Source organism: Scyliorhinus torazame, chromosome 2 (genome assembly GCF_047496885.1).
Source record: "Scyliorhinus torazame isolate Kashiwa2021f chromosome 2, sScyTor2.1, whole genome shotgun sequence".
Classification (NCBI taxonomy): domain Eukaryota; kingdom Metazoa; phylum Chordata; class Chondrichthyes; order Carcharhiniformes; family Scyliorhinidae; genus Scyliorhinus; species Scyliorhinus torazame.
The window spans coordinates 335192187-335216081 of NC_092708.1; the positions used below are offsets into that span (position 1 = coordinate 335192187).

The 23895-nt window shown below is 49.5% G+C and overlaps 1 protein-coding gene across 3 annotated transcripts in view; it reads right to left on the bottom strand.

Annotated features, from left to right (window-relative positions):
• Positions 1–23895, bottom strand: part of aspg (asparaginase homolog (S. cerevisiae)) — a 157703-nt gene that overhangs the window by 111969 nt on the left and 21839 nt on the right. For all 3 annotated transcript variants that reach the window (XR_011938109.1, XM_072489922.1, XM_072489910.1), the window contains exons 2-4: positions 22723–22852; positions 16058–16169; positions 8242–8367 (exon numbers count right to left, since the gene is read on the bottom strand). Coding sequence is in view for 2 of the 3 variants with exons in the window: in XM_072489922.1 (XP_072346023.1) it covers positions 8242–8367; positions 16058–16169; positions 22723–22852 (368 nt within the window). In the remaining variant the exon portion in view is untranslated. The remainder of the gene's footprint in view (positions 1–8241; positions 8368–16057; positions 16170–22722; positions 22853–23895) is intronic.

Sequence of the window (23895 nt, forward strand, 5' to 3'; positions counted from 1 at the left end):
GACCATTACTGGCTGAAAATCAAAGTCTCTAATCTGCAAGCTTGCGGTGAAGAAGTGTGCTCAAAGAACCACCATCTGAAGTAAAAACTCTCAACTTTTGACTTTCGTCCTTGTTATTTTATACCCCTTTCCCTCACTGTTTGTCTGTCGTGTATATAGGTAGAAGGTGGGGCAAAGTAGGTATTAGCTGGTTGTTAACCAGCTGTATTTACTGCATATTTCATGATAGTCCTCGTTATAAATAAACAGTAATCATGTTTAAACTTACAAACCTGATGCCTGTAATTATTAAGCAACCGTGGGCCAAAATCTTTGGTATTTTCATAAGAATTATTGGTACTCCAGGGCACATGGAGCTGGAATTGACTCCGCACTAGCCCAGCATGTCATAACAGTACTAATTAAACAAGTGTACGATGTCTGATAGCGTTTTGACATGCTTTGCAAAACCATTGGGTAAAAGTAGTATCCTGCCGCAACGCAATTAAAATGCGAAATTCCTAACATGACAATAATTATAAACACAGTGTTTGCCACAGAAGGGTTAGCAGATACTGCCAAGGGGGCATCAGAATTATTAGCCTGAAACCATGCAGAAATCGGAGAAAATTGCCCCCCCCCCGAGACCAAACTAGCAATGCAGGGTAGCAGACTGCAAGTCATTGGTTAAAACCCTGACGGAAGTGCAACCTGATGGGAAACAGGTCGATGATTGGTCAAGCATAGGGATATGGAATCTTGAAGACCACTCAACCCTTCCTGCTGCACCCATTTGGCCTGAAAGATTGGCTGTCATATCCTTTGGAAAGAACCCAACAGGGCATTGTAGGAGTACAAAGTACAGCAAGTATTTAGACAACCAGATGTGTGGGAGGGTATATAGGTACACAGCAAGCTGGGGGCTTAGTGTCAGGGCGATCCAAGACTGAGGCAATCAAATAATTAAAAACATATCTGCTCAGACCAAGACAATTTAGCAACACAAAAGAGGCATAACCACGATAATGTGGAAACATAGAAGGTAGGAGCCATGAAGTAACAAGGAGTTGGTGGGCAGGGCCAAAAAGAACAGTAATTGAACAAGTAAAAAATAAGGTCCAGAGGAGGTGTGAACGGTAGAATAAATAACGGCTGCCGCCTGAAGGAAAAGCAAGAAAGACAAGATAAAGACCATCACAAATGGGGGAGGGGGGGGGGGGGGGGGGGGGGGCAGAGATTACAGACTGAAGTTGTTGAACTCAAAATCAAGCCCTGGAGGCTATAAAGTGCCTAATCGAAAGATGGTGCATTGTTCCTCAAGCTTGCACTGAGCTTCAATGAACATTGCAATAATCCAGGAACGGAGATATCAGCCATGGAAAATTAAAATGGCAGGCCTCCGGAAGTTCAGAATCAAGCTTGAAGACTGAATGCAAGTGCTCCCCAAAGCAGTCACCCAATTGGTGTTTGGTCTCCGCAGTGTGAGCAGTGAATACAGCATGTTAAATTGAAAGAAGCACATGTAAAGCTGCTTCAGCTAGAAGGAAATTTTGGGTCCTGGTATGGTGAGGATAGAGGAGATAAAAACTAGGCTAAAGGATCGGTCAATAGAGGTGTAGCGCCAGATCCTTCGGGGACATTTCAGAATACACAAAATAACAGTTGTCAGGAGTAATTAGTTTTAGTTTCAAGTAAAAGACAGAGCTAAATTATGGATATTTTCTCTCGAGACTCTCCTCTCATTCAGAGGGTTCTTTTGATAGGAGAATATTCAGTGCATGGTCTGTGAGGGGGGAATCTCTGTTGGAGACACAACCTCCAGTGAGCAGGAGGGCAAGACGGATAAGGGTTCAGAAGGTGGCTCAAGATGCTCGGAGTTCTCAGGAAAGGGACAGAGCGGTGCCAAACCCCAATGGTCAGGAGAAGCCGGGAAACCCTCATGAGAGGCACAGATGACGTTATACAGCACCAAGACTATACAGCCAGCGATTCAGTTACATGCAACTAAGTGAGACTCAGCACAGAAGATGACTGGGGCTTTCCAAGGGCAACTTGCTACACCGATTGGGAGATGCTCGCAGGAGAGATTTCATCAACTGCTCGACGGTCACCTGATGCCTATTGCCTTGAAGGCAACAGTGGCACTGAACTTTTTCACTCTCTTTTCAGGCTGCCTTAGAGACTCGACCTGATGCTGCACACCAATGCATCAAGGTGTTCATAGATAAAAGCAAATTACTGGGGATGCTGGAATCTGAAACGAAAGAGAAAATGCTGGAAAATCTCAGCAGGTCTGGCAGCATCTGTAGGGAGAGCAAAGAGCTAACGTTTCGAGTCCGATGACTCGGTGTCAAAGTTAACAGACAGAGAAAGTTGGAAATATTTATACTGTGGAGTGAGAATGAAAGATGAGTCATAGCCACAGAAATCCAGGGAAACCGGGTGCTAATGGCCACAGAAACCAAGGGGAAAGAGTGCTAATGGCAGTCCACAGAGAACAAATATGTGAAAGGCCAAACCTCAGAGGGTGAACTGTAGATATGGGGGGGGGGGGGGGGGGGGGGGGGGGGAGGGGAAGGGGGATGCAAAGAGGAGAAAGGGTAAGGAAAGGTGGATAAGATTGGGGGGGGTTAAAATATATATTAAGATAAGAAAGAAATGGTAAAAGACAATTAAAATGAAATGGGATGACCTTCCCCGACCTTCCCGTTGCTTGCCATTTTAACAAAAGACCCTGCTCCCATGTCTGTCCTTGGCCTGCTGCAATGTTCCAGTGAAGCTCAACGCAAACTGGAGCAACAACATCTCATTTTCCGGTTAGGCATGCTACAGCCATCCGGTCTCAACATTGAATTCAACTTCAGATGATTAGCTCTACCCCACCTCGACCCATTTGTTTTCATCCCATTTCATTTTAACTGTCTTTTACCATTTCTTTCTTAATATATATTTAACCCACCCCCCTCCAGCTTATCCACCTTTCCTTACCCGTTCTCTTCTTTGCTTCCCCCTTCCCCTCCCCCCACATCTACAGTTCACCCTCTGATGTTAGTTTCCAAGGTGATCATAGATGCAATGTCCAGAGGGCCAGCAATTACATCACCTTCACACAGGATGCCTAAAGCCGGACCAAGAGAGCCCAAGGATTTGCCGCCATTGTTTGTTTCCCCAGCATGTAAGGAGCCATTGATTGCGCACACTTAGCCATCAGCTCTGCACGTTCATAAACAGAAAGGGATTCCAATCAATGTAGTTCGCGTGCGATCACAGGTGGTGGGTCATGTGGGTGTGGGCCATAACTGGGCGGAAGCCACAGCGTATATATTCTCAGGATGTCGCAAGCTCCAGATCTTTCCACAGGCCTAGATGCACTGGAGGGATGGTTTCTAGGTAATAAGAGCTATCCTCCCGAGGGATTGTTCATGACACCGGTGAGGGTGCGAAATCTGATGAAGATACAACAAGCAACCTCAAGATGCAATTCCGCTGCCTGGACTATTCTGGGGATACATCAACCTTCAGACAGCCACCAATAAGAACATAAGCGTGAGGGAAAGAAAGAGTTGTGTGTTTATTCAGAAGCCTTAAAGGCATGCCAACATCGTAAAAAAGTGTCAACATGTGCCCCAATTCGTGACTGACATGGATATTTACGAATGCATTTACGAGTGCTCCAGTGCAGTGTTCCCGCTTCGATTGTGCCTGCACTGGAACAATGCAGCTGAACTGTTGCCTCCCTTCCCCAGGATGACTTCGGCGAGTGTCCTTTGTGTGGCTGTGGCCTTAAGCAGTGGGTCACTCCAGGAGACATGTCTTCAGTCAGTGCGGAAATGGTTGTGGCCTTGTTAATGGCTGATGAATGGAGGAGGAGATGTTGCCCCTATCAGAATTGTCTCGAGACGAACTTCCAGATGGAGGCAGCTCAACCCCCATCACTAGGACTGGTAGGTCCTTCCTACCGACCAGTGTGTGTCCGGTAGCTGGGTGGGCCGCAAAGCTCCTAGTTCCCCTGTCACCCGAGGTCTCTGTCCCGGAGCTCAGAGCCAGGGCAATGGTGCAGAGCACATCCCGATGATTGCATCTGCAATGCACTCAGATTGTCCCCTCCATGACAGTCCACCAGTCTGTCTAGAGGATGCTTGGCACTCTGAAGAGTGGTGATTGCAGTGCTAATCGCCTGGATTGACACCTCCATTGTGCGGGCCAGTGCATGCAACACCTCTGGTATACCTGCCAAAGCTTCTTAGACCTTGCATTAAACACCCAGCATCTTCCAGCTCCCTGACAACTCCCAAGGCTTATCAGCCAACTCAGAATCGGTCTCTGAATCACTCCGTACACTCCACCGACTGCCCTATGTAGCTGCACGTGCAAACGTGAAGTGCCCTCACCAGTGTATGCACGATCCCTGCCTGACACACAGATCCCTGCCGAAATGCCAGAAATTGCGATGGTGCTGGATGCAGTGAGAGCATGTGACACTGCACCCTCTGAGGCATCCTCCTCAGGAAGAGCAGGGAAGCTGTTGCACAGATTCTGCCGCAGCCTGCACGGGACAGGCCTATCCTGTGACAGAGAGAATTCTGTAAGAGGATAATCATGTATAGCATTGATTGATGCATCACTACTATCACATGAACTTCATAGCCTCAACTGCATGAATGAACTCTGCAGACACTATTGAGTGATAATGCTAAGCTTCTGATCATGAAGCTTGTTAAGATTCCCAACTGTAAAATCTATACACAAATTGCATATTTTCTGGCCTCCTTTAAAACAAATCAACCGTTCCTCTGATCACCTTGTCTGATTGATACTTTGGCCATCTCCCTAGAACCAGGCCTCCCTCCAATCTCACCACTGGCGATACTCCGGGACGTATCGGGCTCCAGCAGCACTTGCTCCTCCTAAGGAGTCAGTACAGCCCTACCTGTACAGGCACAATCTCAGGCCTTGAGGGCTCACTTCTCCTGAAAAGTTTTGACACAGAAATTCCATCAACAATCTCAAACTGTCACTTGTCATCTCCCAATCACATTTTTGGATCACTGCACACATGATTGAAGGCTGTGCTCAGATGTTATACTGTCATCCTGCCAACCACCTACTGGTTCACTTGATCATTGCTCGGAATGCAGAATGGCATGGTCCAGGACAGCTACACCCTTGTGGAAACCAGCAACTTTGGATGAGCAGCTTATATTAAACACTTGTTACATTCGCTTGTGAGACCTTATCACACTGGACCAATATTGCTCATACTAATGCCATACTTGCCTTTGCCAACTTCATGAATTCACGGAATTCTTTTGTGGCACTTGGACCAGTTCCTCCTCTCTGTCCTCCTCAGTCAACCCCTCCCACATCTCATCTTCCCAACATCGAATTAGATCTATAAGTCTTCCCTCAGCTGCACAGAGACGGCACCAAGGACAGCCTCACTGAAACGGGGGGGCAGCTTTGCCTCAGCTGGGACGACACAGACATCTATTTATATAAATATTTAATTAAGGTACACTCCTACATGACAAAGTGGTAGACTTGCTGATTTATGAAAACTTTTGTCACCTCTGAAGTTTCAGATGGTTGGCAGGCATTTAAATTTTTTTTTAAATTTAGAGTACCCAATTCACTTTTTTTTCCAATTAAGGGGAAATTTAGCGTGGCCAATCCACCTACCCTGCACATCTTTGGGTTGCGGGGGCGAAACCCACGCAAACACGGGGAGAATGTGCAAACTCCATAAGGATAGTGATCCAGAGCCGGGATCGAACCTGGGACCTCGGCGCCGAGACGCAGCAATGCTATCCACAGCGACACCGTGCTGCCCTAGATGGCTTTGGCAGGCATAAACACAAATTAAAATACACTTACCTGGATAGACTACAGCAATTAAAATTATTTACTATTATTACACAAGGGAAATATTAGGAAATTGGGTCCAGAAATGAGATCCCAATGTAGCAGGTAATTTAGGCATTAAAGCATAGGAAATTGGGTCCAGAAATGAGATCCCAATGTAGCAGGTAATTTAGGCATTAAAGCAACGGAGGGAAAATACTGCTAGCACGGAGTCAGAGGGATATGCCCACACCTGGCCGAGTTACATTGTCATAGTCAGACTTAAACTAGTCAGTGGGAATATACAGGACACCCCTGCCTGACCAGCTATTAGCCCATTAGAGTCTGATGGGGGGGGGGGGGGGGGGGGGGGGGAAGAGAGAGAGAGGGAGAGAGCAAGCACATGAAAAGGAATCCGGTTTTGAACATGTACAGGCAGAAGGCTTTGAAAATTGAGCCAGAGAGGTCATGAAATTGGCCACTGAATCAGGCTTTGGAAACAAGGTTCTTAAAAATGTTCCTAACAGAAAGAAAATTGTAAATGCAAGTATTACCTTTGTCTGTGTAAATGGCATGAGAGCTGCATGTTCTGTTAAAGTGCATTAAAGGTTAAGAACTCTCAAGCTGACTCTCCCAATTTCATTAATTATTATTGGGCGACAGAAATTGCGATGGTCAGGAAGTGCGTAGTGAGGGAGGGGTCGGTGTGGGAGCGGGTGGATTGGCATCATGTAAGGATACTAGTTTGGGGGCATTGTTAACGGCACCTCTGCCATTCTCGCCTGCTCGGTACTACACAAGCCCGGTAGTAGTGGCAGCCCCGAGAGTGTGGGGACAGTGGAGGCAGCACATGGGGTTAGGGGGGCATTGGTGTGGGAACTGATTTGTGATAACCACCGGTTCTCTCCGGAGGGGAGTGGACATGGGGTTTCGGAGGTGGCAGCGGGCAGGGGTCGAGAGATTTGGGGATCTCGTTATTGATGTGGATTTCCCGAGCCTGGAGGAGAGTTGCCAGTGCGGAGTAGGTTCCGGTATCTGCAGGTGAGGGATTTTGTGCGGAAGCAGGTTTCGACCTTCCAGCACCTGCTGCCCCAGGATCTACAGAATAAGGTGGTGTCGAGAACAGGAGTAGGAGAGAAGGTCTCAGAGATCTAAAAGGAGCTGATGGAGTGGGAGCGAGCCCGATAAGAGGAGGTGAAGAGAAAGTGGGAAGAGCTGGGTGGGTAGGACTATGGGAGGAGGCCCCGAGGAGAGTTAATGCATCCTTATCGTACATCAGGCTCAGCCTGATACAGTTTAAGGTAGTCCACAGGGCACACATGACTGTGGCTCAGATGAGCAGGTTCTTTGAGGAGGTGGAGGATAGGTGTGGGTGCTGTGCTGGGGGTCCTGCGAACCATGTCCATTTGTTTTGGGCGTGTCCGAGACGGAGGGGTTTCTGGCAGGGGTTTGCTGACATCATGTCAGAGGTCTTACAAGTAAGGGTGGTGCCGAGTCCAGAGGTGGCGATCTTTGGGGTGTCAGAAGACCCGAGAGCCCAGGGGGTGAGAGAGGCCGATTTCCTGGCCTTTGCCCCCCTGGTGGCCCGGATCGGATCTTACTAGGATTGAGGGACTCGGAACCCCCTAAGTCAGGTGTATGGGTTAGTGACATGGCGGGCTTTCTCAGACTTGAAAAGTTAAATTCGCCTTGAGGTGTTCGTTGCGGGGGTTTGCTTGGAGGTGGCAGATGTTCATCGCAAAAGGCTAGTATGGCGGTACAGCAAGTAATTAGGAAAGCTAATAGAATGTTATTTTCATTGCAAGGGGAATGGAATACAAAAGTAGGGAGGTTATACAGGGTATTGGTGGGACCGCATTTGGAGTAGTGCAGTATTGGTCTCAGAACGATGTAAAATGCCTGACCTCAGGGAAGGTTTATGAGGCGAATACCTTGAATGGGCGGGGTGCCTTATGAGGAATGGTTGGACAAAGTAGGCTTGTATCCACAGGAGTGTATGGGGCAACTTGATTGAAATGTAGAAGATCCTGAGGGGACTCGACAGGGTGGAATCTAGAACTGGGGGGGGGGGGGGGGGTTACGGTTTAAAAATAAGGGGCCATCCATTTAAGACAGATGAGAAGACATTTTTACTGAGGGTCATGAATTTTTGGAACTCTTTCTCAAAAGGTGGTGGGAGCAAGGTCTAGGAATACTTTTGAGGCAGAGATAGAGATATTCATGATAAACAAGGGGTGAAAGGTTATCTGAGTCATGGAGGAATGTGGAGTTGAGGTTGCAATCAGATCAGCCTTGATTTTATTGAATGGTGGAGCAGGCGTGAGGGGCTGAATGGCCTCCTTCTGCTTCTAATTTGAATGTATGCATGCCCTTTCTTATGCAGCTGTAGTACAGGGGATAATGTCTTTGTTGAAAACTTACCTGAGAGCCAGTCAAGATGATGGGCTTTCCTTGGTTCTCACACATAAATGAAAGGGCTGAAGCTGTATAAGCCATCGTATCTGTGCCATGAAGGATCACAAAACCACTGTACTGTTGATAGTTATTCTGTGGGAAAGAATAAATTAAAAGTAGTAAAGAAAAAGCTTGGAGGGCAGTAGGTTTATCAGAATAGTTTCCGGTCTACTCAAGGAACCTAACAGAAGCAGTCTAGTTTGTTCAGCAGTCTGGTTTGTTCAGAATACAACCAATAAATATCAAATTTTACTCTGCAATGAATAAATCCCATTTCTATCTTTCATGCTGTACATCAGGCACCTCAATTTGGTTGTGATAATTTTGTCAATGCTCGTTTAACAGCATTAAGATATCATAATTGATTTGACCATTTGAGCACTTGGGTATCTGGTACTGTTTACATCTTTGGCCCCAAAATCTTAAATTTACAATTGTTTTGCAAGTCACGCCTTCACAAATCCCATCCCTTCCCACTTAATTAAACTGTGCAAAGGAAAGATGGAACATTAACACTTGGGAGACCCACAGAATGTGCAATGTAAAACTAGGACCTGGCATGCATCTGGCCTGGCCTCATTTCCAATTCTCTTAGTGCACTCTTGCCAGAGTTCCAATAGGGTTCAATCGAAAGGTTGCTGATATTCAGAGGTATTGATGTCTGTTTTTATATCATCTCGAAATTGTTCGAAAATGTAAAAAAGACCAATTAAAACTATGTTTATTCAGTAAAAGCATTACACAGTGAACATAATGCTAAACTTAACATACAATATCCATTTACCTTTAGATCAATAAAACAACTTTGTCTGCGACATTATTACACGGAGGCCTTATATACATGAGATTAGCTCAATCGGAGTGAGACCAGTAGTGTCTTGCATTAATTTTTGTTTTGATGATTAATGACCACACTTTGTACTTTTCTTTATCCTAATAATTCAAAACCATTGTTTACTAGTTTGTTAATGTGATGTTAAAGATGGAACAGAATATTCAAGGTACAAAAATAAAACTGCAGTATTTGAATTTCAACATCACTTATGATCTTATGATCCAGCGTGGCCCAAAATTACTGGCTTCCTGTTGGCTGTAAAGACTGTTGTGTCGTTTGGGATGGATTATCTTTGCATTGCAACATACTTTTGGGGTTGTTAGAAGTCTCAGTACAGGACACATGCCTCCTCTTTTTAGTCATGGGATCCACAGAACCTCAAGAGTGGTATGTTGAAATAGAATTCCCAGAATTGTTTGGATTAAATTTGGATTTGATTTATTGTCATGTGTACCGAGGTACAGTGAAAAGTATCTATGTACAGTCCTTTCAGATCATTCCATACATGAAAAAAAACAAAGGACATACATAAATACACAATGTAAATATATAAACACAGGCATCGGGTGAAGCATACAAGAGTGCAGTATTACTCAGTGGAGAAGATGTGTGAAGAGATCAGGTCAGTCCACGAGAGGGTCGTTTAGGAGTCTGGTAACGACTTCCGGGTGCGGCTATGCAGAGCTAGGTCGCATATTCGGTAGCTCCCGCTTGGAACGGACTTTTGGGCTCTTTTACAGGGCCCCCACGGCATTTGTTTGACATTTCCCGGTGTGGCAAGAAGACTGCAGCATTCCCCTGACAGTGTCCCCCAGGAATGTTATGTCTTTTGGCTACCAGACCCGGCAGAAACAGTAAAAGATTTGGCTTTGGCTGCAGGTTTAGACAAAAGCCTCTTCCAGCATGCAGGCGGGGCAAGGGCAAGCTTAAAGCTGCAATCTGACTTGACTCTATCAAAGGTGAATTCTAGCAGCAGAGGGAACAACTGTGAAAAGATCTACCAAGGCCATTGAAGAAGCAGGGACGAGGCTTCCGGTGGCGGCCATGGAGAAGTAGGTCGCGCATTCGGCAGCTCCCGTCTGGAACTGACTCTCAGACCTTTTTCAGGAGTTTCCATAAGACTCTTTAAATGGACCAGAAGTGTAACAGCCAAAGTAGCGGCACTGGAGCAACGGGAGAAGCGAGGGAAAAGAGGGAAAGAAAACAAAATGGCGGCGGCCAGGGACAAAGGGGCGCTGCAGGAGTTCATCAAGCGCTGCTTCGAGGAGCAGCGTGAGGAGATGTGCAAGGAGATGTACGCGTCTATGCTTTCGGCAATTGAAGGACTCGGGATCACCCAGAAGGTCCACGAAGCTAAGATCCAGGAGGTACAGAAAAGAGTCAGTCAGAACGAGGACGAGCTCGTGGGCCTGGCGGTGAGAGTGGAGCAGAACGAGGCGCTACACAAGAGGTGGGCGGGAAGACGCGAAGACCTGGAGAACAGGTCGAGGAGAAAGAATCTGTGAATCCTGGGTCTCCCTGAGGGAGTGGAGGGGGCTGATGCCAGGGCATACGCGAGCACGATGCTCGAGGCGATGATGGGCACGAAGGCACCTTCGAGGCCGCTGGAGTTGGACGGGGCACATCGGGTGCTGGCGAAGAAGCCCCAGGCAAATGAGCCGCCAAGGGCGATGGTGGTGAGGTTCCACCGGTTCACGGACAGAGAGTGGGTCCTGAGATGGGCCAAGAAGGAGGAAGGAGCGGAGCAGTAAGTGGGACAATGCAGAGATCCGAATATACCCGGACTGGAGCACGGAGGTTGCAAAGCAGAGAGCGGGTTTCAACCGGGCCAAAGCGGCGTTGTACTGGAAAGAAGTGAAATTCGGAATGATGCAGCCAGCGCGACTGTGGGTCACATACAAGGGCCAACACTATTACTTTGAAACGCCTGAAGAGGCGTGGACCTTTGTACAAGCCGAAAAGTTGGATTCTAACTGAGGGTTTGTGAGGGTAGGGGGGATGTTTGAGGTTTGATGTGTGATGGTTGTTGTATATAGGGGGTCAATCCCGCGCAGGAAATGTTACATGGGCTGGGGGAGCTGCGCCAGAGGGGGCGGAGCGAGCTTTGGAAAGCGCGGGGTGTTTTCCCGCGCGCGGGAAGAAAGGCGGGAAGGGGAACGAAGGAATGCATATGGATTGGGAGACTCCCACGCGGGGAGGTCAATGGGACAGCAGGGGAAGCCGGGGTCAGCAGGCTTCAGCTGACTTACGGGAGTGACATGGGGGGAGCAAAAAAGCTAGACAGGGGTCTAGCGGGGGGGGGGGGGGGGGGGGGGGGGGGGGGGGGTGGAAAGGGTTGCTGCTGCACTGGCCGAAAGGGAATGGGACACAGAAGGGGGGGGGTGAGAGCCCCTCCAATCCGGCTGATAACGTGGAATGCGAGGGGCCTGAATGGACCGGTGAAGAGGGCTCAAGTGTTCGCGCACTTAAAGGGACTGAAGGCGGACGTGGCCATGCTCCAAGAGACACACCTGAAGGTGGCGGACCAGGTCAGGCTAAGAAAGGGATGGGTAGGACAGGTATTCCACTCAGGACTGGACGTGAAGAATAGAGGGGTGGCAATATTGGTGGGAAAGCGGGTGTCATTTGAGGCCAAGACTATTGTAGCGGACAATGGAGGGCGATATGTAATGGTGAGCGGTAGGCTGCAAAGGACGTGGGTGGTGTTGGTAAACGTATACGCCCCGAACTGGGATGATGCAGGATTCATGAAGCGCACGTTGGGGCGCATTCCAGACCTGGAGATAGGAGGCCTGATAATGGGAGGGGACTTCAATACAGTGTTGGATCCAGCACTGGACCGCTCCAAATCAAGGACTGGAAAGAGGCCGGTGGCGGCCAAGGTACTTAGGGGGTTTATGGATCAGATGGGGGGAGTGGACCCTTGGCGGTTTGCAAGGCCGCAGGCCAGGGAATTTTCTTTCTTCTCCCATGTACACAAAGCCTACTCCCGGATAGATTTCTTTGTTCTGGGTAGGGCGCTCACCCCGAGGGTGGAGGGGACGGAGTATTCGGCCATAGTCGTTTCGGACCATGCCCCACACTGGGTGGAACTGGAGCTGGGAGAGGAGAGGGACCAACGCCCGTTGTGGCGCCTGGATGTGGGACTGCTGGCGGACGAGGTGGTGTGGGAAGGTGAGGGGGTGTATCGAAAGGTATTTGGAGGCCAACGACAACGGGGAGGTGCGGGTGGGGGTGGTATGGGAGGCGTTGAAGGCGGTGATCAGGGGAGAGCTAATTTCCATTAGGGCTCATAGGGAGAAGACAGAGGGTATGGAAAGGGAGAGGTTAGTGGGGGAGATTTTGAGAGTGGACAGGAGATACGCAGAGGCCCCGGAGGAAAGATAACTTGGGGAAAGATGACGGCTCCAGACGGAGTTTGACCTGTTGACCACAGGGAAGGCAGAGGCACAGTGGAGGAAAGCGCAGGGGGCGACCTACGAGTATGGGGAAAAGGCTAGTCGGATGCTGGCACACCAGCTCCGTAAGAGGATGGCAGTGAGGGAAATAGGGGGAGTCAAAGATGGAAGGGGAGCCACGGTTCGGAGTGCGACGAAAATAAACGAGGTATTCAAGGCCTTTTATGAAGAGCTGTACAGATCCCAGCCCCCAGCGGGGGAAGAGGGGATGAGACGATTCCTAGATCAGCTGAGATTCCAGAGGGTGGAGGAGCAAGAGGTGGCTGGTTTGGGGGCACCAATTGGGTTGGAGGAGCTGAGCAAGGGTTTGGGGAGCATGCAGGCGGGGAAGGCCCCGGGACCGGACGGATTCCCGGTGGAGTTCTACAGGAAGTACGCAGACCTGTTGGCCCCGCTACTGGTGAGGACCTTTAATGAGGCAAGAGAGGAGGGGACCCTGCCCCCGACAATGTCGGAAGCGACAATTTCTTTGATCCTAAAGCGGGACAAGGACCCACTGCAATGTGGATCGTACAGGCCGATCTCACTCCTCAATGTGGATGCAAAGTTGCTGGCAAAAGTGCTGGCCACGAGGATCGAGGACTGTGTCCCGGGGGTAATCCACGAGGACCAGACGGGATTTGTAAAGGGCAGGCAACTAAACACCAATGTGCGGCGGCTCTTAAACGTGATAATGATGCCATCGGAGGAGGGAGAGGCGGAGATAGTGGCAGCTATGGACGCGGAGGAGGCCGTTGACCGAGTACAGTGGGAGTACCTCTGGGAGGTCCTGCGCAGGTTTGGGTTCGGGGTAGGGTTTATCAATTGGGTTAAGCTCCTTTACAGAGCACCGATGGCAAGTGTAGTGACGAACCGGCGGAGGTCGGAGTACTTTCGACTGTACCGAGGGACAAGGCAGGGGTGCCCCCTGTCCCCCGTTGTTCGCATTGGCGATCGAACCATTGGCCATGTCGTTGAGGGAGTCTAATAAATGGAAGGGGGTGGTCCGAGGGGGAGAAGAGCATCGGGTGTCGTTATATGCGGATGACCTGTTGCTGTACGTGGTGGATCCAATGGAGGGGATGGTGGAGGTCATGCAGACTCTAAGGGAGTTTTCGGGCTATAAGCTCAATGTAGGGAAGAGTGAGCTCTTTGTATTACAGGCGGGGGACCAAGAAAGAGGGATAGGGGACCTACCGCTGAGGAGGGCGGAGGGGAGCTTTCGGTATCTGGGGATCCAGATAGCCAGGAGTTGGGGGACCCTACATAAACGGAATCTGACGAGGTTGGTGGAGCAAATGGAGGAGGATTTCAAAAGATGGGAAATGTTACCGCTCTCGTGGGCGGGTAGAGTGCAGTCGGTCAAAATGGTGGTCCTTCCGAGGTTTCTGTTTGTGTTTCAGTGCCTCCCCATTGTGATCACCAAGGCCTTTTTTAAGAGAGTAGGCAGGAGTATTATGGGGTTTGTGTGGGCGAATAAGACCCCGAGAGTAAGGAGAGGGTTCCTGGAACGCAGTAGGGACCGAGGAGGGTTGGCGCTGCCAAACCTGGGGAGCTACTACTGGGCAGCAAATGTGGCGATGATCTGTAAGTGGGTTATGGAGGGAGAGTGGGCGGCATGGAAGAGGATGGAGGTGGCGTCCTGTAAAGGAACGAGCCTGGGGGCGTTGGTGACGGCACCGCTGCCGCTCTCGCCGACAAAGTATACCACGAGCCCGGTGGTGGCCGCAACGATAAGGATCTGGGATCAGTGGAGACGGCACCGGGGTGCAATGGGAGCATCGGTGTTGTCCCCGATCAGGGGTAACCACCGTTTTTTCCCAGGGAAGATGGACGGGGGGTTCCAGAGCTGGCATCGGGCGGGGATTGGAAGAATGGGGGACCTGTTCATCGACGGGACGTTTGCGAGCCTAGGGGCACTGGAGGAGAGGTTAGAGTTACCCCCGGGAAATGCCTTTAGATATATGCAGGTGAGGGCTTTTGAGAGGCGACAGGTGAGGGAATTCCCATTGCTCCCGGCACAAGAAGTTCAAGATAGGGTGATCTCGGGTGTATGGGTCGGGGAGGGCAAGGTGTCGGAAATACACCAGGAGTTGAAAGAAGAGGGGGAAGCACTGGTAGAAGAGTTGAAGGGTAAATGGGAGGAAGAGCTGGGGGAGGAGATCGAGGAAGGTCTGTGGGCTGGTGCCCTAGGTAGGGTTAATTCCACCTCCTCGTGTGCCCGGCTCAGCCGGATACAATTTAAGGTGGTCCACAGAGCGCACTTGACGGGGGCGAGGTTGAGTAGGTTCTTTGGGGTAGAGGACAGATGTGGAAGGTGCTCAGGGAGCCCGGCGAACCATGTCCATATGTTTTGGTCATGCCCGGCACTGGAGGGGTTCTGGAGAGGAGTGGCGGGAGCAATATCTCAGGTGGTGAAAGTCCGGGTCAAGCCAAGCTGGGGGCTAGCAATATTTGGAGTAGTGGACGAACCGGGAGTGCAGGAGGCGAAAGAGGCCGGCATTCTGGCCTTTGCGTCCCTAGTAGCCCGGCGAAGGATCTTGCTAATGTGTAAGGAGGCGAAGCCCCCCAGCCTGGATAAATGATATGGCTGGGTTCATAAAGTTGGAGAGGATTAAGTTCGCCTTGAGAAGGTCTGCGCAGGGGTTTTACAGGCGGTGGCAACCGTTCCTAGACTATCTCGCGGAGCGTTAGAGGAAGGTCGGTCAGCACCAGCAGCAACCTGGGGGGGGGGGGGGGGGGGGAACTGCCTGGGAGGGTGGATGAGCAAGAGATAACATGAAGGGTTGGGGAAACTGGCACGTACGGGTGAGGGCCAGTGTACAAAGCTGTGTGAATATATCATTTTGCCATGTATATATCTTGCTCTGCGCGATTTATCTTCTTTTTTTGTTACGGGGGGGGGGGGGGTTATTGTTTGTAAGGGAGAAAAATTTGTGTTAAAAAACTTTAATAAATATTTTTTTTTTTTTTATAAAAGGAGTGGGGAAGAAGCTGTTTTTGAACCTGTTAGTGCGTGCTTTCAGACTTTTGTATCGCCTTCCTGATGGAAAAGGTTGGAAGAGGGAATAACCCGGTGGGAGGGGTCTTTGATTATGCTGCCCGCTTTCCCCAGGCAGCGGGAGGTTTAGACAGAGTCAATTAATGGGAGGCGGTTTTGCATGTGGACTGGGCTGTGTTCACAACTCTCTGTAGTTTCTTACTGTCTTGAGAACACTATCCACCATCATTCTTCAACATGTCTCCAAATGTCTTCTGCGAGTGCATATGACTGGAAGAGGAAGAGCCTCCCTCCCCCTTTCAGGACTTCTGACAAGAGTTCAACTCGGGCAGAAACTGATGGACCCAGTTTCCTCCCCAAATTCCTGTCCAACAGCAGGAGATCTGCCTGAAATACAGTCCCCCAAACCAGAAATTTCAGGCTTCTGTTATTTTGCTTACATGGCTACTTTGCTTATCTGCAAAATCCTCTAACCAAATTTACTTGACCCAAGCCCAAGTCTCAGCTTACCTCTATATCAACTGCAATCTTAGCCCAGTCATCGGTGTTCATGTTACACGAATCCAGCAAAGGTGAATACTCAATTACTGAGTATACAATCCTTTTATTTGACCTACAATGACTGAAAACAGAATGAAAAGCAAGATTTACATTTCGAACATGTTTAAACCTACCTAACTGTAATAAGTCATTAACTAAACTTTGTGTCTGTCACATGCAACATCTAATTTTTGACAGTATGCATGTAAATCTGGTGTGCACCCCCTTACCAATACATCATACAATTCTTTTTAGCCATCGGTTATATTTTAAATAAGCAGCCGTGATTAAATATTTGATTGTATTAATAGTATTTAATGTACTATGTTAATTATGTTGGTATGCAATTGTGGAATATGATAATCCCTTAAAACAATCAAAAAAGGGACTTCCGGTGGGGTGAACGAGCAGGGCGGCCGCAAAAAAAAAAAAGAGCTTCCGCCAGTGGCCGCGATTCACGGCGATTTCGGGGAAATCCCCGAGTCTTCACGCACTCCCCGACTATCGTCGGCCTTTGGGGCCGCCACAAGCAGCCAGCAGGGCCGGTTTAAAAGCCGGCGAAGAACCCCACACGGGTGGCGGGGGCGCCGGGCCCGGCAGGTCAGAGCAGCGGGGGCGGAGCTATGAAGAGGTCGAGGCGGCAGGGCCTGAGCGCCATGTAGGGAGGGTGCTCCACGTCGGATGGCTCCCACCTAGAAAGAAGAAGGTTGAAGCCTGGTCCCAGGTGAATGTAGCGGAGAAAGAAAGAAGATTTATGGAAGTTTGGTAAAAGTTTTTTCAAAAAAGAAGAATGTCAGATTGATGAAGGGCAGGAGGGTGAAGGGGGAAGAGAGGAGAAAGGAAAGAAGATTAAAAAACAATAAGCCGCTAAAAGATGCGAAAAGCAGCGTCAAAGAAAGGAGGAAACGCGGGTTCGCCGCCGAAGGAGAAGACGAGCAAAAGCAAAAGTATTGACAGGATGGCGGAAGCCGAACTGCAAGGCGGGGCCGCACTACTTACGGTGGAGAAGATGACCGAGGTGGTGGTGGTGGAGCTGGAAAAACGTTTGGTGAGGCACATGGAGATCCTGAGGAAAGAGACGGCGGTCGTGTTGAGGTCATTGTTGGAGGAGGCAATCGGCCCGATGAGGGTGGAGGTGGCAAAGGCATCGGCCGAGGTGAGAGCAGGGCGAGAAGGTGGAGGAGGTGGAGGAGGCCGTGACACGACACAGCGACCAGGTCACCTCGATGGGAGACGAGCTGCGGACGGTGGTGGAGGTTAACAGAGGGCTCCGGGCAAAGCTGGAAGACTTGGAAAACCGCTCAAGGCGGCACAATGTGGGAATTGTGGGCTTGCCCGAAGGGACAGAGGGCCCAAGGCCAACGCAATACTTCGCTAAGAAGTTGGCGGAGCTGATGGGGGAGGGTGAGAGCCCCACCCTGTACGAGCTAGACCGAGCTCATCGGTCATTAAGGCCGAAGCCCAAAGTGAACGAGCCGCCAAGGGCAGTAATTATCTGCTTCCATAAGTTTTGCATGAAGGAGAAGGTATTAAGCTGGGGGAAGCAGAAGCGCGAGGTGCTGTGGGATGGTACTGCGGTTCGGATCTACCAGGACTGGACGGTGGAGTTGGCAAAAAGACGAGCGGCGTTTGGGCGAGTGAAGGTGGCTTTGTACAAGAAGGGGGTGCGATTTGGTGTGGTGTACCCGGCGAAGTTGAGAGTAACATATAAAGCCAAAGACTTTTATTTTGAGACAGTGGAGGCGGCTGAGGCGTTCGTGAGGGCAGAAGGCTTGGGACAGACGTGAAGAGCGGAACTGGAAGAGAGACTATGGACTGTGTTTGAGCGGCTGGAAAATGTACAAATGTTACAACTTTCTTTTTACTGATTTGTATTGAAATTTACTTCTCTTTGCATTGTTACAGAGTTCAAGTTAATGGCGTTCTGTGTTGCGACGGTTAAATGTTATGTTAGTGAATTGTAGGGGTTGGATTGTTGGGTTTGTTTTGGTGTTTCTTTCTCTGGGACTGGGCGGAAGGGAGAGAGAGGTATTGGCGGGGGGGGGGGGGGAGGGAGGAGAGAAGAGAGCCACCCGCGCTAGCTAACTAGAGTCAGTTAGTGAACGGGGGTGAGTTGAGAGGAGGACTCCGGACGTTGGAGCCTGGATAGCAGGCTTCAATGGGCCTACGAGGCGAGCAAGAGGGGGTGGAGGGAGGGATGTTGGGGGATGTTTTTGTAGGGGGGTTTCTTGGGAGGGGGGGGGGGGGAAGGGGTTCGATGTTAACAATGGACACGGGCGGGTCAGGCTTATGGGGCAGGACCCGGTGGTATGGTGATGGTGGATAAGAAAGGTGGGGGGGGGGTGCGAGACCCCCAGTAAGGATAATCACGTGGAACGTGAGAGGGCCAGGAGGTCCGGTCATGAGGTTAAGGGTGCTTGCACATCTTAAAAGTTTGAAAGCCGATGTAGCAATGCTGCAGGAAACTCACTTGAGGGTGAAGGACCAGGTGATACTTAAAAAGGGCTGGGTTAGCCAAGTGTTTCACTCCGGATTTGATGGAAGGGCTCGAGGGGTAGCGGTGCTGGTCAGCAAAAGGGTACGCTTCCAGATGGAGGTGGTGGTGGCAGATCAGGGGGGTAGATATGTGATTGTGACAGGGGCATTGGAGGGGAGATTAGTGGCACTGTTAAGTGTATACGGTCCCAATTGGGACGATGTGGGATTCGCGAGGAAGGTGGTTGGGGCTATTCCCGACTTAGACACGCATGAGCTGATTGTGGGGGGGGGGGGGGACTGGAACCTGGTGCAGGGGCTAAGGTTGGACAGATCACGGCCGTGCTCGCTGGTCCCATCAGGGGGGGGCGAAGGCGCTGGCTGGGCTAATGGTGGAAATGGGAGGGGTGGACCCTTGGAGGTTCCTGCACCCAAGGGAACGGGAGTATTCGTTTTTCTCAGCGGTCCGTAAGGTATACTCGCGGATCGACTTTTTTGTGGTGGGGAAGGCTTTGCTGGCTGCAGTCAAGGGGTCGGAATGTTCTGCAATTGCAGTGTCAGATCACGCTCCACATTGGGTGGATATGGTGCTAGAGAAGGAGGCAGCGCAGAGACCGGGGTGGAAACTGGATGTGGGGCTTTTGGGGAACCAAGTATTCTGTGAGAAAATTGAAAAGGTAATTAAGGAATATGTAGGTTTCAATTGTACGGGTGAGGTGTCGAAGGCAGTCGTCTGGGAGGCTCTAAAGGCGGTGGTGAGAGGTGAGGTAATTTTGTTTAAGGCCAGGGTGGATAAGGAGGAGAGGTTGGAGCGGCAGAGGGTAATAGATGAGATGTTGGAGGTAGATAGGAGGTATGCGGAGGATGGGGACCCGGCGAAGCTGGAAAAGAGGAAGGAACTACAGGCGAGCTTCGACCGACTGTCCACCAGGAAGGCGGTGCGCCAACTGAGACGAGCAAGGGGCGCAGTTTATGAACATGGAGGTAACATGAACATGCAGGTCAGCTCCGGAGGGAGGCAGCGGCAAGGGAAATTCTTCAGGTGAAGGATAGGGCAGGGAAGTTGGTGGTGGCCCCAGTGCTGATTAACAAGGTTTTTGAGGAGTTTTATGAGAGGTTGTACAACTCGGAGGAGACCGTGAGATGCAGGAATTTCTCGACGGGTTGGAGTACCCGAGGCTAGGGGTGGGGGACAGGGCTACATTAGAAGGAGCAATAGTGGAGCAGGAGATAAAGGATGCGATTGGGAGGATGCAGTCGGGGAAGGTGGCAGGGCCGGATGGGTTTCAGGTGGAATATTATTTTAAAAAATTAAGGATAGATTGGCACCCCTGATGGTGGGGATGTTTGAGGAGGCGATAGGGAAGGGGGTGTTGCCGCAAACCTTGGGGCAGGCATCGATTTCCCTGTTACTTAAAAAAGATAAGGATCCGACGGAGTGTGGGTCGTATCGGCCCATATCACTTCTGAATGTGGACGTAAAAGTGTTGCCGAAGGTACTGGCGGGTAGGCTGGAGGAGTGCCTCCCGAAGGTAATAGGGGAGGATAGACGGGGTTCGTGAAAGGGAGGCAGCTGTTTTCGAACATTAGGAGGGTTTTGAACGTTGTTATGGCACCGGCGGAAAGAAAGGAAACAGAGGTAGTTGTGGCATTGGACGCTGAGAAGGCGTTTGATCGGGTAGAATGGGGGTATCTGATGGCAGTGCTGGAGCGGTTTGGGATTGGACCAAGGTTTGTGAACTGGGTAAAGCTATTATATAAGGAACCGAAGGCGAGTGTCCGCACAAATAATATCAGTTCGAGATATTTCTCTCTCCACCGTGGGACGAGACAGTGATGTCCTATGTCCCCCCTGCTGTTTGCACTTGCGATTGAGCCGTTAGCCATCGCATTGAGAAGTTCAGGAGCATGGAAAGGAATAGTGCGGGGGGGGGGGGATAGAGCATAGGGTGTCCTTATATGCCGACGACTTGCTGCTGTATGTGTCGGAGCCGAGTGCGTCGATAGGAGGAATATTGGAGCTACTGTGGGTATTTGGGTCTTTCTCAGGGTACAAGTTGAACCTGGACAAGAGTGAGTACTTTGTGTTGTCTCGGCCGGGGGTAGGTGCAGGGGTGGGGGGGCTGCCATTCCGTAGAACAGGGACTCATTTTAGGTATCTGGGAGTGCAGGTTGCCCGGGAGTGGGGGAGGCTTCGCAGGTACAACATCACTAGTTTGGTGGGGAGAGTGAAATCCGATCTGGCAAGGTGGGACGGCCTTCCTCTGTCACTGGCAGGTCGGGTACAGGCGATTAAAATGAATGTGTTGCCGCAATTCCTGTTGATTTTTCAATGCCTACCAATTTTCCTGCCAAAGTCTTTTTTCAGGGAGATTGAGGGAAGGATTACCTCATTCATATGGGGAGGGAAGGTGGCCAGAGTGAGAATGGTGCTGTTACAGTGGGTCAGTGTTCTCAGTGGGTCAGAATGGAAGAGAGTTTGTGCAGGGGGTCGGGGCTGAAGGCACTTGCAACAGCACCGCTCCCGATAGCTCCGGGGAAATATTCAGGGAGTCCGGTAATAATAGCTTCATTGAAAATCTGGAGGCAGTTTCGCCAACACTTCGGGTTGGGTTTAGGGTCAAGGGAAATGCCGATTCAGGGGAACCACAGATTTGAGCCAGGGATGTGGGATGGAAGTTTTCGGAAATGGGAAGAGAAGGGGATTAAGACGCTAAAAGATTTGTTTCTTCGGGGTCGGTTTGCAGGATTGAGGGAGCTGGAAGCGAAGTATGGGCTGGAGCAGGGAGAAGTGTTTAGGTACATACAGGTTCGGGATTTTGCCAGGAAGGAGATACAGAGCTTCCCAGAGGAACCGGCCTCCACATTGCTGGAGGAGTTGTTGACGACAAGGGGACTGGAGAAGGGGGCAGTGTCAGCGGTGTACGGAGCTATTCTGGAAGAGGATAAGGCACCATTGGAAGGGATCAAAGCAAAGTGGGAGGAAGAGTTGGGAGAGGTTATAGAGGGGGTCTGGTGTGAGGCGCTCCGGAGAGTGAATGCCTCCACCTCATGTGAGAGGTTGGGGCTGATACAGCTGAAGGTGGTATATAGAGCGCACCTCACGAGGGAGAGGATGAGCCGATTTTTTGAAGGAGTAGAGGATGTATGTGAGCATTGGGGGGGGGGGGGCTGTGTAGATTAAGGGTGACTATGGGTAATCCCGGATTCCTTTTTGTCATTTGTTTATGTAAACATGTGGGCTGAGGTTTGGGGGTTGGTGGGCAGATGGGATCGTTGTTATTATGGGGATTGACATATCTTGTTGACTATTGTTTATTGTTGATGGGTGTAAATGTGTGAGAAAATGTGAAAAAGGATAATAAAAAAAACAATCAAAAAAGTAGTCACACTGTAAATTCATGCACTTCACTTTCACAGGATCAACAATCCCCTTGTTCAAGGCCCAGTGGATTTTTTTTTAATATATCAACCAAAACAAATCAACCACTGTTCACATCACCTCAATTTCCACCTCATTTCCAAGCACCTAGCATTCAATGGGTTTGCTGAGGTGGAAGATAATATTATTATGAAGGTTACTATTATTATGTCCCTTTCAAGGCAACTATCCCTGGTGACATTGGAAGGCAGCTTCAATGCGTGAATAATTCATTCTCAAAGTAATTAGAAAAGTATCAATGTGGAAGATATCCAATAAATCAGAGAGTATTTTTTGCCATGCATCTTGCATCAGTAAAATGAGCTGTGGCTATGCTTAAATGAGGATCAAATGACAAATTCGGTTTTGGTGAAAGTTGGCGGAGGAAAATGATTGAGCAAAAGAATTTCCTGTTTTACTTTCAATAGTGATATGGATACAATATTTCATTCAAAGGACCCAACTCCAAATGCAGTCCTCTCTCTTGAAGTTCAGCCTGGATTCAAGTCTTGGTGTAGAGTTTGAACACAGCACCTTCTGATTAGGAAACAATGAATGGAATGAACCAATCCAGGCTGAGTCTATCTGTATCACCTTGCAGAAAATTAGTCAGATCTAGGTAGAACTCCACTTAAAAAGTATTTTGTCTGCAATCTGTTTTTTTTTTTTAATCCATGCATTTCTAATGTTTAGTTTAGTTCTGGAGTTTGAAAGCAAACGGTAAAGAATAATTACTTACGGGAGAACCAAAATATTTTCAGGCGAATCACAAAAATCATAAAGCTTGGTTTCTTGAGCATAATCTTCATCATGCAGACCTGGCATTTTCCGAAGGGCTTTCACAAGAGCATTTGCTTGTGGCGCAAGTACTAAAACAAAGGAAACAAAGCAAATGCACAGTTGGTCAAACTTGCTTCCTTTGCCAAGCAATTATCTTTGGCAGCATTAGTTTTGGAACTTCCACATTTGAGATTTTTCTGTGAAATACAAACAAGAGTTTAATGAATTGCTAATGAGGAACATGTCATTTACAAGCAGCGTTCAACTCAAATAGTCTTAAAATCCAGAAAGCAAAATTCCTTTAAAGGGCATGTTGGCATGTGGGGATCACATCTGCCCTTAAGTCCAAGGTGGTAAGGTTTGCGGCCATAACAGCCCCCCAAGACAACAAAGGCCCTTAAGTGGGCAATCAGACTTAATGGCCTCCTGCCGCACGATCAAGGGACCTGGTGTTGGGAAGGTGTGGCATGTAAGAACCACCACCTTGTCCTTTCTTCTAACCTTCCCTGCCACATACTAGGCGGTAATCTCCCCATGTGACACTGATCCTGCCCTCACTCAGCTGCAGCCTGGGTTCCTCGCTTATCCTAATGCTTTGGTGGGTGCACTGGCGGCAGCTACCACCACGCCCTCTGTGGCGTTGATGGCAAGATAAACACGAACTAGGAACAGGAGTATGCCAGCTGGTCCCTTGAGCCTCAAGTCTTTTGTTAAGATCATGGCTGATCGGATTGTGGCTTCAACTCTATACCGTGTGTTTCCCTTGTTAATTAAGAACCTAACTCAGTCTTAAAAAACTTATAGAGTTCTTTGAGAAGGTGACCAAACAGGTGGATGAGGGTAAAGCAGTTGATGTAGTGTATATGGATTTCAGTAAAGCGTTTGATAAGGTTCCCCACGGTAGGCTACTGCAGAAAATACAGAGGCATGGGATTCAGGGTGATTTAGCAGTTTGGATCAGAAATTGGCTAGCTGGAAGAAGACAAAGGGTGGTGGTTGATGGGAAATGTTCAGACTGGAGTCCAGTTACTAGTGGTGTACCACAAGGATCTGTTTTGGGGCCACTGCTGTTTGTCATTTTTATAAATGACCTGCAGGAGGGTGTAGAAGGATGGGTGAGTACATTTGCAGA